Here is a 17,519-nt window from a genome sequence, read left to right as displayed (position 1 = left end):
TTTGGCTCTAGTGTCCATAACAATTTTTAATGCTTGTATGTGCTCCAGTCTTTCAGTCTCTGCCATACAGTGCGGACAGTCAGTAGATGTTAAGGGGAGACATACGATGTTTCTCTTTTGTAGCCTGACTTGCTTTGCCCAGCAAGAGATCTTCAATATTCGTCCACTTATTTTTCAAGTCACAGTTCTATTCTTTATTTTCTATGTGCCCTTGAGTCACTTACTTTCGCCCACTGGATCATAATACCTTTATCTATAAAACAAAGATAATATTTACATGATTCCTGTAAGGATAAAATGGGATAATGTATAGGAAGCCTAGCACTTAGTAGGTGCTTAGTAAATGTTAAGTCTTTTGTTGTCATTGCCAGTTCAAGACTTGGAGTTCATCCGTTGCCAGTTTCTCTAAACTGCTGGCCAAGAGATGTTGGTAATTTTCTACAGTTGCCACTCTTCGTTTATCACCCTCTATCCATAGCCACTTCTGAATGACTATCCATCCATCAATCCTAGGCCAAGCCAGCCTCATTCTACAACAGCATTCCTTGCAAAAGAAACTTTTGCTATATAAGCAGAGTGCCACAGGGAGTGCTGAGTTTTATTCTTTGGCATTCTTTAGGTGGAGCCCAGCACAGGGACAGAGCTTCCCAGCCACTGCTCTTTTGCCTCCAACCAGACTAGTGGTCCCAACTCCAAGTTAGGTTCTTAATCTGTATCCTAGGCAACACACAGTAATCCCATGGTCACATTCCTGGAACACATTTTCCACTGGGATCACAGTGGCTTTCTCTGAATCTCAATAATTATCCAGTATTTGTAATGGTGATTGTGGCATTTTTCTCCCAAATGAAAAAAGAAAGAAAGAAAAGGAAAGGGTCAAATCATGTCTCTAATATCTTCAAACATACTGAGGCCCCCATTGGCTACTGCTTTTGTGGAGAATATTTGTACATCTGCTTGTTTTAGTTAGTCATATAAGGGAACTGGGCAGGAAAGCAACAGCTCTGAAACCAAGGCTCAACAAGCAGTTCCTGGGTGAGTCTCCATCTGGGGATGAGTAGCAGCTGGAATGATGGCTACTTGGCTCTCTTGGTCCTGGTTTCTTAGCAACCTGGCCTTTGAAACTAGGTAGAGTACAGGCAGTTCAATGTGGCCACCTGGGCATGTCTTGATTTAGAATGGCAAAACCTCTGGGTGTGTTTGGCCTACATTTTCCTAACTCACTAAAAATCAAAAGAGAGAAATCATGTTTGGAGTTCATCTTGAAAGTGATTACTGCCTTTCAGTAACATTGTTCCCAAAGCATCTTAGAGTTGGTTTGGGCATACGTGTGTGAGCACTCTCTATACATGTTTCTCTGTCAGTGTGACAATCAGTGAACTAGCATTGCCTTATAAGAAGAGTACAGTAAGAAAGCCCTTTCTCTTATACCAGGCCACATTGTAACTAATCAGACTGTAAAGACAGGTTACAACCCAGGTCTCTGGATAGGAACACAAGCACTTGACCCTCTCTCAAGTAGTTTTCCTTTGACAAACAAGAATCAGTCACTTACTTGCTAGGTAAGTGTAGTGGGGGGAAAAAAAATCTAACTAACAAAAAGCAAACAAACTAACAAAACTAAACTAAACAAAAACAGCATAGGAGCCTGGAGACCTGCAATCTCGTCCTGGCATGGTCACTAATTGATCTGCCTCGATCTCCTCAACTATACATGATTTTTAAAGGTCCTTTAATCAAATACTTCATCTCTGTAAAGAGTCTTTTATCTCGAGGCTGATGCAAGTCTTAGAATAGATAGAAGCTTTGTGAATATTTTTCCCAGTATGAGGCTTATCCTTTCATTCTCTTAAGTGTCTCCCAAGATCAGGTGTTTTTAATTATGATGACCTCCAATTTATTAATTTGTTCTTCTATAATAGTGCTTTTAGTGCTATGTCTAAGAAATCTTTGCTTTTCGCAAGAAAGACAAACTATTTTTGTATGTGGATCTGCTATCGTGAAATTTTGCAAAACTCACTTATTGGTTCTACTGGAAAATATTACTCACCCAAAGCCAACTTCTACATAATAGGAAATAACCTCGATATCCAAAGAAAGGGATTATTCATCTTTTACTTGGATGAATACACAATTCGCATTTTTAAAATTGAGATAGGATGTATACACTCGTCAGAGAGAGACAGAGACACAAGGAGAGAGAGAGGGAGAGAAAGAGAAATACACCTGGATGGGCTGTGACCTTGTTGCAATCCTTTCTCCTCCATTTCTCCAACAGTAGGTGGCAGACTTGGGACATGCATGTGCACTCACTCACCTGCAGAGTTTCTCAAGATGTCAGGGCTGGGATTCCAACTGCAGTTGACCATATAGGATCAGGCTCCCCTAATCAGTAGGCTATGGGGCTCATCCATGATTAGATTTTTAAAATAACATCATAATTATTTTTAGACAATTTGCAAATAGTTAATAAAAAGGATATTTATAATGGTATCATTAGGGGATGGCATTCCAAGTGTGCCTCTGGCAAGAAACAGTATTTCATTCTTAGTATAGTTGGAGCTAAAATTTACATTTAGGCAGAAAAATTAATAGCTGATATTTGGTCCATAACTTCTGAATCTGAAAAAAAATGTTGCTCCTACTGGACTATACTTTTATATAATTATTTGAATTTAATTGAGGAATGTTATAGGAATAAGCTCTACTGAACCATATAGATAGGAATATACACATATTTACACACAGGTAATTTTTATTTTTTTACATTTTTTTATTTCATTTTCTTTTATGTTCAACTCAAATGCCCACAAACAGATGAATGGATTAAAAAACTGTGGCACTTATACTCTATGGAACCCTATTCAGCCATTAAAAAAAAAAAAAGAAAAAAAACCTTGGCTTTTGACAAAAATGGTAAGTATATGGAAGATTTACGGCTGAGTGAAACAAGCCAGGCTATGAAGGAGAGACATTGTATGTCCCCACGTAATATATACCAAGTGTCCGCACTCTCTGACTGAAACTGATTGACTAAAGGATATAAAAACATGGTAATTTTTATTTTAATTTAGTTATTTTTTTGAAGTCAAGTCCTGTTCATCTTGCAATCCTTCTGTCTCATCCTTCTAGTTGGGACTACTGTCAGAGGCTGTCATTCTCAACATTTTTTCTCTTTAGGCAGAATCTTGCTATATTTTCCAGGCCAGTCTAAAGCTTGCAATCCTCCTACCTAAGCCTACCCAGTTGCTGGGATTGCAGGAAAAACACCATTGCATCTGTCCTTAGAGTAGACAAGGCATTGAACAAAGGCTTTCCGTGTGATCCGACCTAGCCTTCATAGAACAGCATTTTATTTTTTATCTTTGCCATAGGGTACATGAGCTCGCCAGAGAAAGGCAGAGAGAGAGAGAGAGAGAGCAAGAAATCGTCCCAGGGCATGTGGCCATATCGCAATCCCTTCTCCTCAGTCTCCTCTTAGGTTTTGGGCATGCACACACACACACACCCAGCATGATTTTTTTTTTCACTTTTTTTTTTTTTTTGGAGAGATTTTCGCTATAGGGCGCATGCACTTGCCAGACAGACAGAGAGAGACATTAGAGACAGAAAGCAAGAAATCACCCCCCAGGGGGGATGGTCACACCGCAATCCCTTCTCTTCCATTCTCCTCTCGGGATCTTGGGCACACACGCACACACGCCCAGCATGAGTTTAAGCCACCGGGTCCAGGACGTGAACCACGGTTGACTACATGGGAGTCCAGCAACATAGCCATTATGCTAACTGCTGGTTCCCTCCCAGCATGATTTTCAAGTCCTTGGGTCCCTGCCTCAAATTGCAGTTGGCCATGTGAGACTCCAGAACCTTAACCACCATGCCAACCTACTGGCCCCAACAGTGCCTTTTTATTATTATTATTATTCTCTTTAAAAAAAAAATTCGATCACTATATATCATTTGGCTTGTATAAAGAATTTACACAACATGAAATACTTCTCAAACTAGCCCAGTTGAGAATACTATACATGTTATCATCAACAGGTAATAAACCATTTCTGTGTCCCACTAATGTCATGCCTCTCTATTTGTTCTCTTACTATCCTTCTCTATATTCTCCTCTTCTCTCACCACATTTCACACTGTCTTCAGCATCCATAACTATTTTCACTGCTTTTATGCCCTCCAATATTTCATTATTCCTTTTTTCTGAAATTTATTTATTTATTTTAAATTGGCATATGAAATTACACTTTATGAACATGATGTGTTTTTTGTTTTTTTGTGTTTTTTTTTGTTTTTTTGGTTTTTTGTTTGTTTGTTTGTTTGTTGTTGGTTTTGTTTGTTTGTTTGTTTTTTGGGGTTTTTTTTGCGATAGGGCACATGCGCTGGCCAGACAGACAGAGAGACAGAGAGACAGAAAGCGAGAAATCACCACCCAGGGGGGATGGCCACGCCACAATCCCTTCTCCTCCATTCTCCTCTCAGGATCTTGGGCACGCACACACACACGCCCGGCGTGAGTTTTAAGCCACTGGATCCGGGACGCGAACTGCGGTCAACTACATGGGAGTCCAGCGACATAGCCATTACGCTAACTGCTGGTCCCTGAACATGATGTTTTGATGTCTAAGTACAGTTGTGAAATGGCTAAATCTAGCTAATTTACAAATACCTTACCTAACATAGTTATCATTTGAGTAGCAAAAAAAAAATCCACTTTGTATCTACTCTTTTAGCATATTTGGAAAATATAATGTTGCCTCATTAACTACAGTCACCATGCTGAACAACAGGTCTCTTAAGCTTATTCCTCTGTCCTTTAATCAACTTCTCCCCTTCATCCTATTTATACTATTATGACTTCTAAAATTATAAATTTCTTTGTATATCTGTTGATGTTCTGTCTTATGCACAAGAATGTAAGTTTCATAAAGGTAGAGATTTTATTTCTAGATTCATCTAATTTTAGTGCATGTCACAGATACAAATCAACATTTATTGAATAAATGAATAAAATCCATCAATCCCAGATGCCAACCGACTGATTTAATTTCAACCAAACAGTTGGGCCAAATCATCAAATTCCTCTGCATCTGTCTTCATTTTGGCATTTGGGAATCACCAACAATACCTCTCTGTCTGCTTTTTCCTATTCTGGGCTGTGTATTTGACTCAACCTATACTTCCTTGAAGTTAACACAAAAGTATATCAATACTACACTCTAATCGTCTTTTAAATGTAAGCCAATTTCCAGGTATCTTAATTATATTGCACAGATTGGGAAAGTAAAGAAGTATGTAAACTCTTTCTATGTTATAAATGATTGTAAGTCAAGTCAGAAAGAGGAAGTTCTGCTACTGTCATGAATATTGGACTCACCTATAAAACTCTCTGTAGTGTCAGTCTCACAACTAATATATTCATTTCACTGCCTTTATCACACATTAAAATAATAGCTCTCTAAGATTAGCCAGTGCACTGGTGCTGGTCTAGGTGCAGCAGAATAAGGTAGGTTACATTAAAACTAGATGCTTCAAAGATTCTGATTTTGGAGATTAAAAAAAAAAAAAGACCAGAAAAATCTATCTTTTGAAAAAAATCTCCAAATAATTAAAAACAACATTGTTTAGAAAACAGTGCTTTAGATTTTTATTAGTTTCTGGATGTCGATTTAGTATAAAAGTTTGTTCAACTATTATTTTTATATGGGGCTTCATTTGGATGTTCTACTCCTCCACCGAGGTAGAGCAGAAATCATCAGTTCATAAATACAAGGTGTGACAATGATATATACACTACCTAGAAGTCTAAAATTTATGAACTTAGGGACCAGGTAGAAGATCCCAGATAAAAGGGCAAGGAAACATTGAAGGTCAGAATACAGGAGTTTAAACTGAGACCACCAAGCCATTTAATTCAAATTACCATCTATCAATTGTTTATTTGAAATCAGAATGTGCCCATATTGGAATGTTCTTGTCTATAACTTAATTAGGCACAAATTATAAAATCAGGGTCTGTATCTCTAGGTGAAAATGAACAAAGTCCTATATTTCAAATGAGATAGAAGTGGGGAAAACATTGTGATTGTTGTCCACTTGTGATCTCTCATTCACTTTGATTAACTTTTGTGCACATCTGAAATTTTCTCAGGGCAGCCTTCATGTCCTTGTTCCGGAGACTGTAGATCAATGGGTTTACAAGGGGGGTGACTGAGGAGTAGAACAAGGTTACAATCTTCTGTATCCCAGCTGCATTTCCAGAGGTAGGGCTGATGTACATCGCCATGACAGTTCCATAGAACAGAGACACCACCACTAGGTGGGAGCCACAGGTGGAGAAGGCCTTCCGTCTGCCAGCTGCTGAAGGCACATGCAACACTGCTCTGAGAACCAGGGTGTAGGAAGCAAGAATGAAGAAGAAGGCAATGAAGATAATGAGGGAGTTCAGAATAGAACAGGAAAGCTCAATTCCAGGGGCAGGGATGCAGGACAGGGCCAGAATAGGACCAGGGTCACAGACAAAGTGGTCAATGGTATTGGGGCCACAAAAGGGGAGTTGTGTGATAAAGTATATAGGGACAGGATAGCAGAGGAAGGCAGCCACCCAGCAGAGGGCCACCAAGTTCATGCAGAGACGACTGCTCATGATGGTAGGATAGTGGAGAGGGTGGCAGATAGCCAAGTACCGATCAAATGCCATGAGGGGCAGTAAGAAAGTCTCAGTGATGCCCATTGAGAAGAAGAAGTAGAATTGGAGGAAGCAGGCAGTGAAAGAGATGGTTTTGGTCTCAGACAGGAAGTTATGTAGCATGTTGGGGACAGTGGTGTTGATGTAACAGATCTCTAGGAATGAGAAGTTGGCCAGCAGGATGTACATGGGGGTGTGGAGCCTGTGATCCAGCCTCACTGCCACAACGATGGCCCCGTTCCCCATCAGTGTCAGCATGTAGGACACAGAGAAGAGCACAAAGAGGAGAAGCTGGACCTCTCTGGAGCAGGGAAAACTCAGGAGGATGAACTCAGTCACTGTGTTTGCTCCTGACACATTCAAGGCTCCCTGAGGGGTAGAGAGGAAAACAGTGACAATGACACAGTTAATCTTATTCCCTCATCCATGGAGATAGTTTCTGATTTGGGGACTGATATATTCCTCAGATTCTATTATTATATTAAATAAATGATAATCCAAACATAGTGCTGAAGACTAGCAAAGTTAGAGAGTGCTTGATATGATAGGATGGAAATCTTAGACTTTCTTTTCTTTGTCTTTCAGAATTCTTCCACAGTTTTAGATAGGATCTTACACAGTCATCACCTTTTTTTTAATATATACATATATTCTTTAGCATACAACAAAGTTTAAGTTGTGAAGTGAGCAGACGTATGCAGGATTGTACATCTTCTGCAATGTTTGCACCATCACTAGACAATAATTGAAATCAGACATACGAACATGACACAACTGTTAGCTTTTCTCATACATGAACATGACAACAAATACTCTAAATGATAATATAGAAACATAAAAGATTGCTTAACTTCTTTTAATAACACAACATAAAGTTCCTAGACTTGATATAATTCTCATGCAAAATACATCTCTATTTCATAGCCTGGCTTGCTTCCCTCAGCAGTAAATCTTCCATATTTTTCCACTTTTTGTCAAAAGCCAGGGTTTTGTTGTTCTTAGTGGCTGAATAGTATTCCATAGAGTATATGTGCCCAGGTTTTCAATTCATTCATCTGTTCGTAGACATTTGGGTTGGTTACATGTCTGAGCAATTGTGAATAATGCCACAATAAACATCAATGTGCAAGCACTTTTCCAATTAAGAATTCTTCTGTCCACAGGACCAGTAGTTAGTGTAATGGCTATGTCACTGGACTCCCATGTAGTCGACTGTGGTTCACGTCCCTGACCTGGTGGCTTAAAACTCACGCCAGGCGCGTGTGCATGTGTGCCCAAGATCCCGAGAGGAGAATGGAGGAGAAGGGATTGCGGTGCGGCCATCCCCTCTGGGGGCTGATTTCTCGCTTTCTGTCTCTCTGTCTCTCTCTGTCTGTCTGGCGAGCGCACATGCCCTATCACAAAAAACCTCTCCGAAAAAAAAAAAAAAAAGAATTCTTCTGTCCTTTGGGTAGATACCAAGCAGTGGGATTGGTTGATCATATGGTAGGTAGTTCAATTTGTAGATTTTTGAGGAATCTCCAAATTGTTCTCCACAGTGGCTGGACCAATTTACATTCCCACAAGCAGTGTAACAGAGTTTCCCTTTCACCACATCCCTACCAGCACTTACCATTTTTTGTTTTTTTCAATTTTAGTCATTCAAACTGGGGTGAAGTGGTATCTCATTGTTGTTTTGATCTACATTTCCCTTACACACAGTAATTAGTGTGAATTGACAGCCCTCAGAATGGGAAAATATTTTCGTAAATTATTCATCAGATAAGGGACTGATAAACAGAATACACAAGGAACTTTAGCAGCTGTTCTGAAAAAAGGATGATCAACCCTTTTAAAAGATGGGAGAATGAGTGGAAAAAACACTCTCTAAAGATGACATACGAATAGCCAAAAGGCACAATAATCATTTTAAGGAAGGCTAATGACAGGACTTAAAAATTTCTGTAAGAAAATATGAATATTATATATTTGTGTCTATACAATAAGATATAAAATTCCCTTGTGCCACCTGCTGGTGGGGTGGCTATGGCAGGTGGACCTCCCATGGCCTACTTCATGGTACAAGTTCTGGAACAGCCCATTAAAAAAACACACAAAGCACATAAATGTGCATGCTCAAAAATCCAAAAGGAGGAGAAGGGATTGCAATACAGCCATCTCCCCTAGAGGGTCCTGTCTCTCCCCTCCTTACACTTGCCACCCACCCAAAGCACATGTGTCCTCTGGCAGAATCGCTAAAAGAGATTAAAAAGACCCTTAATATAAAACACAGAATTTCAGTTACATGGATCTTTGGATCATAGATCTAAGAGATATAAACATTAGACATCACAGGAGTAAAAAAGAGAGAAAGAAAATGACACAATCAAATCTTTGTGCATCTTACTTTTATCCTAGGTCAGTGCCATGTTGTCAGCGTGAGCAACTTATCATAGAAATGTGAAACATGCAGTCAGTGCTTTCTTCAGAGTCCCTCGAACTTTGTTAACTCAATAAAGCTTTGTATGTCCAAACATCTACATAATGGCTTTCAATTTGGTTTCATCTTCCTTTACCAGTTGTAAAACCTTGGTATAGAAAAAGATCTACTTATAAGTATAAAAGTAGACAATAGATCTGGTTTTGGTTTTAGTTTGGTTTGGTTTGGTTTGGTTTTTGATATTTTTCTTAATTGTCAGAGGGCATGTGCTTATGAGAAAGAGACAGAGATGAGGAGACAAGGAGAGAACAGAAACCTCAAAAGGGCATGGCCACACCAAAATTCCTTAACCTTCATTTCTCCATCCTGTCAGCACTTTGGACAAGCATGTACACATGTGCCTTGTGTTTTTCAAGCCCCCATGCACAATCTCAAACTACAGTAAACCTTGAAGGGTCCACTTCCCCTCAACTGCAGGTTATGTGGCTGGCCCTATTTTAGGATTTTTGAGACTTTTGTCTGCACTATCAAGATTTATAAAGAGGTCCCAGTTCTTCTGATTTATGAAAGGATGAAGAGGTCCATGAATATCAGATACTCCTAACTAGAGCTTTCTGGAGACCAAGAACAAATGTGGAAGCCATAAACTGTACAGCAATCCCTCAATTGTTCTCCCACTCCTTCTGTTGCTTCTAACCCTTTAGAGTTTTGGAAAGTTAGAATTGTTTAGGAAACGATGACAGAATCTTTGTGAATCTTCCTTCTCTGCATTAGACTTAGTTTAAAACATTGCCTGACTTCCATTTTGAGAGAGATAAAACCAATGAAATTATCAAACATTCCCTTACTGTATTTGATTATAACTAACTAATTTGCTTTTGGATGCTCTGTCAGTGAGAAACAGCCATCATTTGGTCCTAAATGAACCAGAGTGAAACGATGCAGTGATAATTTTATCTGGCCCACTCGGTCATGTTGGTGTTCTCCCTTCCCTCAGTGGCTGATTATCTGCTCTATGGAAGACACAAACAGCACAAAACGCAAGATACCCCATGGTTTTCAGTCCAACTGCTCAATAGCCACTTTGTCAATCTTTTTCCACATGTCACATCACTAATGTCTGTGCTCCCATAAGGAGCTGGGTCACTGGGCACAACTTCTGGTTAATAAAGACAGAATTTATGCACTGCCAAGGCTCTTTCCTCACCTTCATGTCTCTCATGTCAGTGAGTCTCCCAACTTTCTTACTTGTGAAGGACCATCTTCTGTCAGTTCACATCACTTGAGGTCCCTTGGTTTTCATCACAACACAAAGAAGGCAGAGTTAAATGACAGGGTCCTAACACGTATTTCTACTGAATCCATTGTCTCATAAAAATGGCATCTGGTAGAGTTTCTGTTTTCACTGAGCAAAAGGCAGACAGGAGGGAGGGCATGATATCCTTAGCAGTCAGTCGTCACAAAGGTGGTCTAGGAGGTGTAGTGTGGAGAGAAATTGGCATGTATATTGCACAGCAGACTGACCTATGTTGCTCTGAAACCCACGTCTTACTCATCCTAAGGGATGTAATCTCCTATGGATTCCTAAAGAGGGAGTCTACAAGGGAAGATTGTTAATGGTATTGTACAGGTTCCTGTCCCTCAGGAGCACATTAACTGGCTCTTGAGACCTAGTTTCTCCAGTGGTGATCACAAAATCTTATGTTATTCTTAGAGCACCTTACTGCTATGACGGTGCACACACTAAAGCAATGCCAGCTTAGCTGAGACAACAGGTGTGTGCTTTTCTTTTTTTTCTCTTTATTCTTTCACATTTAATTTTATTAGTTTGCTCTAGTCTACATGCAAGTTTTGGACTCTCCTAATTGTCAGTATCAGAATTTTGACATTTGAGTACTCAGTGTCTCTCATTTATTTATTTACCTTATAATTTCTTAGTTACATTTAATTATTGTACATCTTTATAGGGCACAATATAGTCGTTTTTCAAAGCACACATGTAGTGTGCAGTTCTAAATCAAGGATATTACCATGCTCATAATTTTATAAAGGTTATATTATTTTGTTCACCTTCAATTTTCACTCTACTAGTTTGTTTTTTTCATATTATACATAGTATATATATTATGTATAATATATACATACTATATGTGTATATATAGTATATATGATATATTTTGTGTTTATATATAATATCCATATAATATATATAATATATTACATATATATTTATATATACATATATATGTATTTATAATACATAGTGTGTATATGCTATGTATTACATATATATATGAAATGACCTCCTCTTTTTTTGCTTTATGTTTGTACAGTATTTCATGATCTGTTTGCCTTGTTTACTTGCATTCCGGGTCTGTTACAAGTTTTTTCTTGAGTCCCACCTTCACCACCCCCTCAATCTCTGGTATCTATAGTTTCCCTCTGTAGTTCTGTGTCTTCGACTCTTTCAATTTCAGCCATAGTGTGCAGGCCTGCAATGCTTTAAGAAGAGATTTACCATGTTTGGTTTTTTTTTTTTTCCATAATGTGGTTTATTTCACTTAGCATTCAATCTTCTAGGTTCATCCACTTTTCTCAAATGACAGGATCTCATTATTCTTTATAGCTGAGGATTCTGCTATGCATATTTGCCACATATTCTTAATCTAATCTTCTCATTGACTCAATGTCCTGAAAAGGGCTATTTCCTTCTTGTTTTCCTTTCCTCCTTCTTTCCCAAAGACTTTCTTTCCCTGGTCAGCTATCATCTTCTTTTACAATACTGTAAAATACCCAGGTCAGTCAAATCCATAAAAACAGAAGTATTAGGGGTTGCCAGGGAGTGACTGCTAATTGACATGGGATTTCATTTGGGGAGATAAAAATGATATAAAGTCTGCTGGTAGTGATTACGCAATTATGGATAAATAGAAACATCACATTGTACACTTTAAAAAGGTAATTTTACAATATTGTATATGAACTATAATTCAATCAAGTTTTTACTGAACAGAACAAAAAGATAATAAATTTATTTCCATCACAGGTGATCTCATGATAGGAAATCCTGATAACTTTTATCACTTCAAAAACTAGTTTTCCATATTAACATTAACATTTTAAATGAACAAATGAATAGGTTGCCCATATGCTCTTTTCTTCATTTTCTTAGTTCTTTTTATTATGTATTAGTTCCTATACACAGCAAATAAATAATATAGAAAACACACTCATCTTGGGTATCATATTTTTGGCAAGACAATTACTTACATGGGTTATAATTTCAGCTATTACAATCTAATATCCATTCGGTTTGTTGGATTTGCTCCAAAATGACTTCTGGAAAAAAAATAAATGTAGATGTGGACATATTCTATGTTTCTGTTGAGTTTGCAAATTCTTAAACTTGAATGCAGTGATTCCTGGCTTCCTCTTTGTATTACACTGTCCTAGGGGAAATTTTCAAAATACCTGTGATTTCAGTATCTCTGTTCCAATGGCACTAGACATCAATAGTAAATTCTATCTGTGACTGTGATTATTGAATCTGTTGTAGATCAATGATTTCCAAACTTCAGTGTGCATCTGATTCCACTGAGGATATTGTTCAAATGCAGATTCTGATTCAGCACACCTGGGATCAGGTCCTATTATCCGGTCTTGTTACAAGCTCCCCAGTGATGCCCAGCTGATGATCCACAAACCACATTTTCAGCAGTACAGGTTGTATGATACAAGAGGGGATTTCAAAAAGTTCTTGGAAGATGGAACTAAAGTCTGAGTTGATTTTAGTTCAAAAGCATTGTATTCTATAATTAGTTTATTCATAATATGAATTTCCATGAACATTCAGAGGATCCCACATATTTCAAAATGTGGAGTGGTATACCCAAGAAAAAAAATTAATTAATCTCAAATTGTTTTAAGAGATAATAAATAAAAAAGAACGACAAACTACCAGCATTAAAAATCAAGATTATATTTGTTAAAAGAATTTTTTAGAATATTAAATGTTAGGGACCAGCAGATGGCATAATGGTTATGCCTCTGGACTCCCATTTATAGACCGCAGTTTGAGTACCAGACCTGGTGACTTAAAACACGCCAGGTGCATGTGCATGGATGCCCAAAACTCTGAGAGGGGAAGGGATTGCTGCATGGCCATCCCTCCTGGAAGGGGATTACTCACTTTCTGGCTCTCCGTCTCTCTCTATCTCTCTGGTGAGCATACATACTGTATACCAAAATTCTCTCTAAAAAAAAAAACCGCAGTTTGAGTACCAGACCTGGTGACTTAAAACACGCCAGGTGCATGTGCATGGATGCCCAAAACTCTGAGAGGGGAAGGGATTGCTGCATGGCCATCCCTCCTGGAAGGGGATTACTCACTTTCTGGCTCTCCGTCTCTCTCTATCTCTCTGGTGAGCATACATACTGTATACCAAAATTCTCTCTAAAAAAAAAAAATAATAATCTCTATCTCTCTGGTGAGCACACATGCTGTATACCAAAATTCTCTCTCAAAAAAAATAATAATAATAAAAGGAATAAAAGAAATTTCAATTCCTATCTTCTTTTCTTTCTTTCTTTCTTTCTTTCTTTCTTTCTTTCTTTCATTCTTTATTTATTTATTTATTTTGGCTTTATTTATTTATTTATTTATTTATTTTGGCGGGGAGAAGTTTTTGCCATAGGGTACATGCGCTCACCAGAAAAAGACAAAAAGCGAGACATCACCCCCCAGGGGGGATGGCCATGCTGCAATCCCTTCTTCTCCACTCACCTCGCAGGATCATGGACATGCACACAGACACACCTGGCATGAGTTTAAGCCACCGGATCCAGAATTTGAATGGCGGTTGACTACATGGAAGTCCAGAGACAAAGTTACTATGCCAACTTCTAGTCCCCCACCTTCTTTTCTAAAACAACATTGAAAAAATAATGTTCCTCTTTTTAAAATAAACAATGGTTACTAATAAAAAAATAATAAAATATTCAGGAGCAAAAGCATGGTTAATAAGAAAATAAAATAAAGCAAATTACATTACTACATAGATCGATGAAGGCAGGCTAGGGGATAATTTCTTAGACATCAACATTCAAATGGGGAAAATTTTCCAATTTTTTAATCATTTAATGGTTGATCCATTAAATGTGGAGTCAATGCAGGCTGACCTCACATTATTCTTGGAAAGTATTTTTCATTTCAACTAGAGATGTATAAAATAGATTGTTACAGTGTTATATAGTTTCTTCAGATATTATCCTGACCATCTAGAACAGTTAAATCTAGCAGAGAAATGTGAGTAAGTATATTTGTTTTATTTTAACTGATATTACTGGCATCTGTGTGTTAAGTACTGTTTTGGGTTCCGGACATACAGAAGTAAGTAAAGCATAGTTTTTTCCCCTGAAGGAATTCATAGTCAAATAAGGATGGAAAGGCATGTACACACAAATGTGTAAAGTATTAGATACAATTCATTAAAAGCATGAAAGACATGTTGTGTAAGAGTACACACAATGTACCATAGCAAAGTCAGTTAATTCTGCCTGTGACAGACTTCACTGATGATACAGCATTTAGGGTTTTGAACCACCTCACTCAAAACTTCACAACTACTTGCCTGTTTTGAACACAGACAGGGGACTCATAGTCTGAACCCACTTGTGAATTAACCCACTAATGCTAATGCTAATTTTAGGAACCTCTTAGAACTTTCTTCAAAGCATCCTTCATTTCTTTATTCCGGAGGCTGTAGATCATAGGATTGAAAAGAGGGGTCAAAACTGAGTAGAACAAAGTTGTGAACTTCTGCATGCCCTCTGCTTGTCCTGACCCTGGGCTCACGTAAGTCATCATGACCGAACCATAAAACAGAAACACGACAGCCAGGTGTGAAGAGCAGGTGGAAAAGGCCTTCTTCCGGCCGGCAGCAGAGGGCACTTGCAGCACAGCCCACAGCACCAGGGTGTAGGAGCCAGTAATGTAGAAAAAGGTGGCAAAGATGAGGAGGGAGCTCATGGTGCCACAGATGAGAACAGTCCCTGGGATCGGGACACAGGCTGAAGCCAGGGCCAGCAGGGGACCGAGGTCACACAGAAAGTCATCGATCACATTTGGACCACAGAATGGCAGCTGAGTAACGAGGATCACAGGGATCAGAAACCAGAGGAAACCGTAGACCCAGCAGAAGATGACCAGGCTGCTACAGAACTTAGTGGTCATGATGGTGGGATAGTGCAGGGGGCGGCAGATTGCCAGGAACCGATCATAGGCCATGATGGAGAGAAATAAGCATTCAGTTGTGCCCAGTGAGAAGAAGAAGTACAACTGCAGGAGGCATCGAACAAAGGAGATGGTTTTGGTCTTGGAGAGGAAGTTGGCCAGCATGTTGGGCACATCAGAGTTGACATAGCAGATCTCCAGGAAGGAGAAGTTGGCCAGCAGAATGTACATGGGGGTGTGCAGCCGGCGGTCCCAGCCCACTGCACACACAATGGCCATGTTTCCGAGGATAGTCAGGATGTATGTCACAAAGAATAAGGAAAAGAGGAAGACCTGTATTTCCCAGCGGCAAGGGAAGCCCAGGAGGACAAAGTCACTCACAGAGTGGGAGAGATTTCTAGCCTCTGTGGTCATTTCCTACCATCCTGTGAGGATTGCAACACAAATTGCATAACCACATACAATGCCTCCTGATTCCTCCCCAGAAGAATGAGCACACTTTCCTGGCCACAGGCAAGGAGGTCTTGACAGTGGTCCAATATATTTTTTGATTGAGCACCCCCACGGTACAATAGCTGACTATACCCCTTTATAATCATCTAAAGACTTTAGGAACCACTGTCCACCAACATAGTAAATATTAGTAAAATTTTTGAAAAGATTTTTTTGCAGTTTAAGTAAAAATAAAAATTCAAATATTTTCTTTCTGTTTTGCTCGTTGGGTTGCCTGTTACATCCAAATTTGGAAAATACCCACCTACTGAAACACAGGATGACTGACAATCACTAAAGTGACATATCAACTTTGTTACTTACCAGAATTTAAGATTGAGAATGGTAATATCACTTAAGCAACATAGAGAGCACAAGGCTCAAAAAGTTAGAGCTTTAATTCTCTAATATATCACTATCACTATCTAGTCTCCATTTGCAGGATGATACATGGCTCCAGTAGTACATGGGCTCCAGACTGTGGTGTTATCAGAACCATATGAGAGGCCTTTGAAAAGTGTAGGTTTTGAGATTTCACCCTGAGTTTGAGATCCATAGGCACAGCAGAGCATGGACTTTGGAGAGATCCGAGCATGGGTCCTAGCTCTGTCACTTCGTAACCAGTGGTGGTAACACTGAGACCACATTCTTTAGTCTGAAAGATATAAATAGGATGACATGAGAATTGCATATAATATATATACATTTATATATATATATATATACACACACATATATACATGTGTAAAAGCAGCTATAAATTGCAAAATACTACAGAAATATAAGCACTTATAAACTTTTCAGAAATTATTATGATAGATGTTTTCCTCCCTGATTAATTTTATTAGTTGGTAGATGTTATATTCCCTGATTAATTTTATTAGTTGAGCTGAATTCAGAAAGGAAAGTTTTTTCACTGTAGAATTTTAGCAGTATGCCAAATTATGTGTGTGCATGTGTGTGTGTGTGTGTGTGTGTGTGTATTCATATATGTATGTATATGTGCTTCTACACTTCTATGAGTAGAAAAATGATCTCAGGTCACTCAGATCACACCATTATGGACTCCCTAATAAACTGCTTTTTAAGACTGTTATTTTGGAGGAATTGTGATCTAAAGTCAAAGGATTCAAAATACTCAATATGGGAGCCCAGTTCCATCTGCAGCCCCTGGCAAGTCAGGGAAATTGAGGCAGGGCCTTTCACTGGCCAAGGCCCCAGCTCCAGCTGCTGGAATCCAGCCCAGCTCCCCCAAGAGCAGAGGTCCCCCCACCTCCACCCTCCCACCAGTAAAGAAAGTAAACTGCCTTTTTTTTTCTTCTTTCTTTTGTTAATTTCCTACTTGACCTTACCCCTTAGGGCAGCCACCAGCTCTCCAGCAGAGCCCAGTTCCATCTGCAGCCCCTCCCCACCAACTGGGTGCTTGACTTTTTCTTTCTTTTATACTCTTATTCTTCCCTCTTATATTGTCATCTTCTCTTCATCCTCCTCCCATCCAGAGAGACTAGACAAGTCTAAAATCATAGTTTTCAATACCCTTGTATTGGGAGGCCCCCTGGGACCCTCCTTTTTATTATCCACCAGTGAAAAAAGAGAAACTGCTCTTCAGACACCTGAATAAAAGACTCCTCTGTGTGGACCACATTGCAAATAGCAGCAGAAGAGAGTGTTCGGCATACATC

At 39.0% G+C, this 17,519-nt stretch overlaps 2 protein-coding genes across 2 annotated transcripts; both read right to left on the bottom strand.

Moving 5' to 3' along the window:
• Positions 1-6,112: 6,112 nt before the first annotated feature.
• Positions 6,113-10,326, bottom strand: LOC102474513 (olfactory receptor 11H6). The gene is made up of 2 exons (XM_027772251.1): positions 10,321-10,326; positions 6,113-7,105 (listed from the first exon to the last, which is right to left on the bottom strand). The coding sequence occupies exons 1-2, from the start codon at positions 10,324-10,326 to the stop codon at positions 6,113-6,115; spliced, it is 999 nt and encodes a 332-aa protein (XP_027628052.1).
• Positions 10,327-14,817: 4,491 nt separating this feature from the next.
• On the bottom strand, positions 14,818-15,759 carry LOC102474084 (olfactory receptor 11H6). The gene has a single exon (XM_006149418.1). The coding sequence runs from the start codon at positions 15,757-15,759 to the stop codon at positions 14,818-14,820; it is 942 nt and encodes a 313-aa protein (XP_006149480.1).
• Positions 15,760-17,519: the final 1,760 nt, after the last annotated feature.

Source organism: Tupaia chinensis, unplaced genomic scaffold (genome assembly GCF_000334495.1).
Source record: "Tupaia chinensis unplaced genomic scaffold, TupChi_1.0 Scaffold000260_1, whole genome shotgun sequence".
Classification (NCBI taxonomy): Eukaryota; Metazoa; Chordata; class Mammalia; order Scandentia; family Tupaiidae; genus Tupaia; species Tupaia belangeri.
Note: the sequence above shows the minus strand (reverse complement) of the source record. Positions and strands in the feature narration are given on the sequence as shown.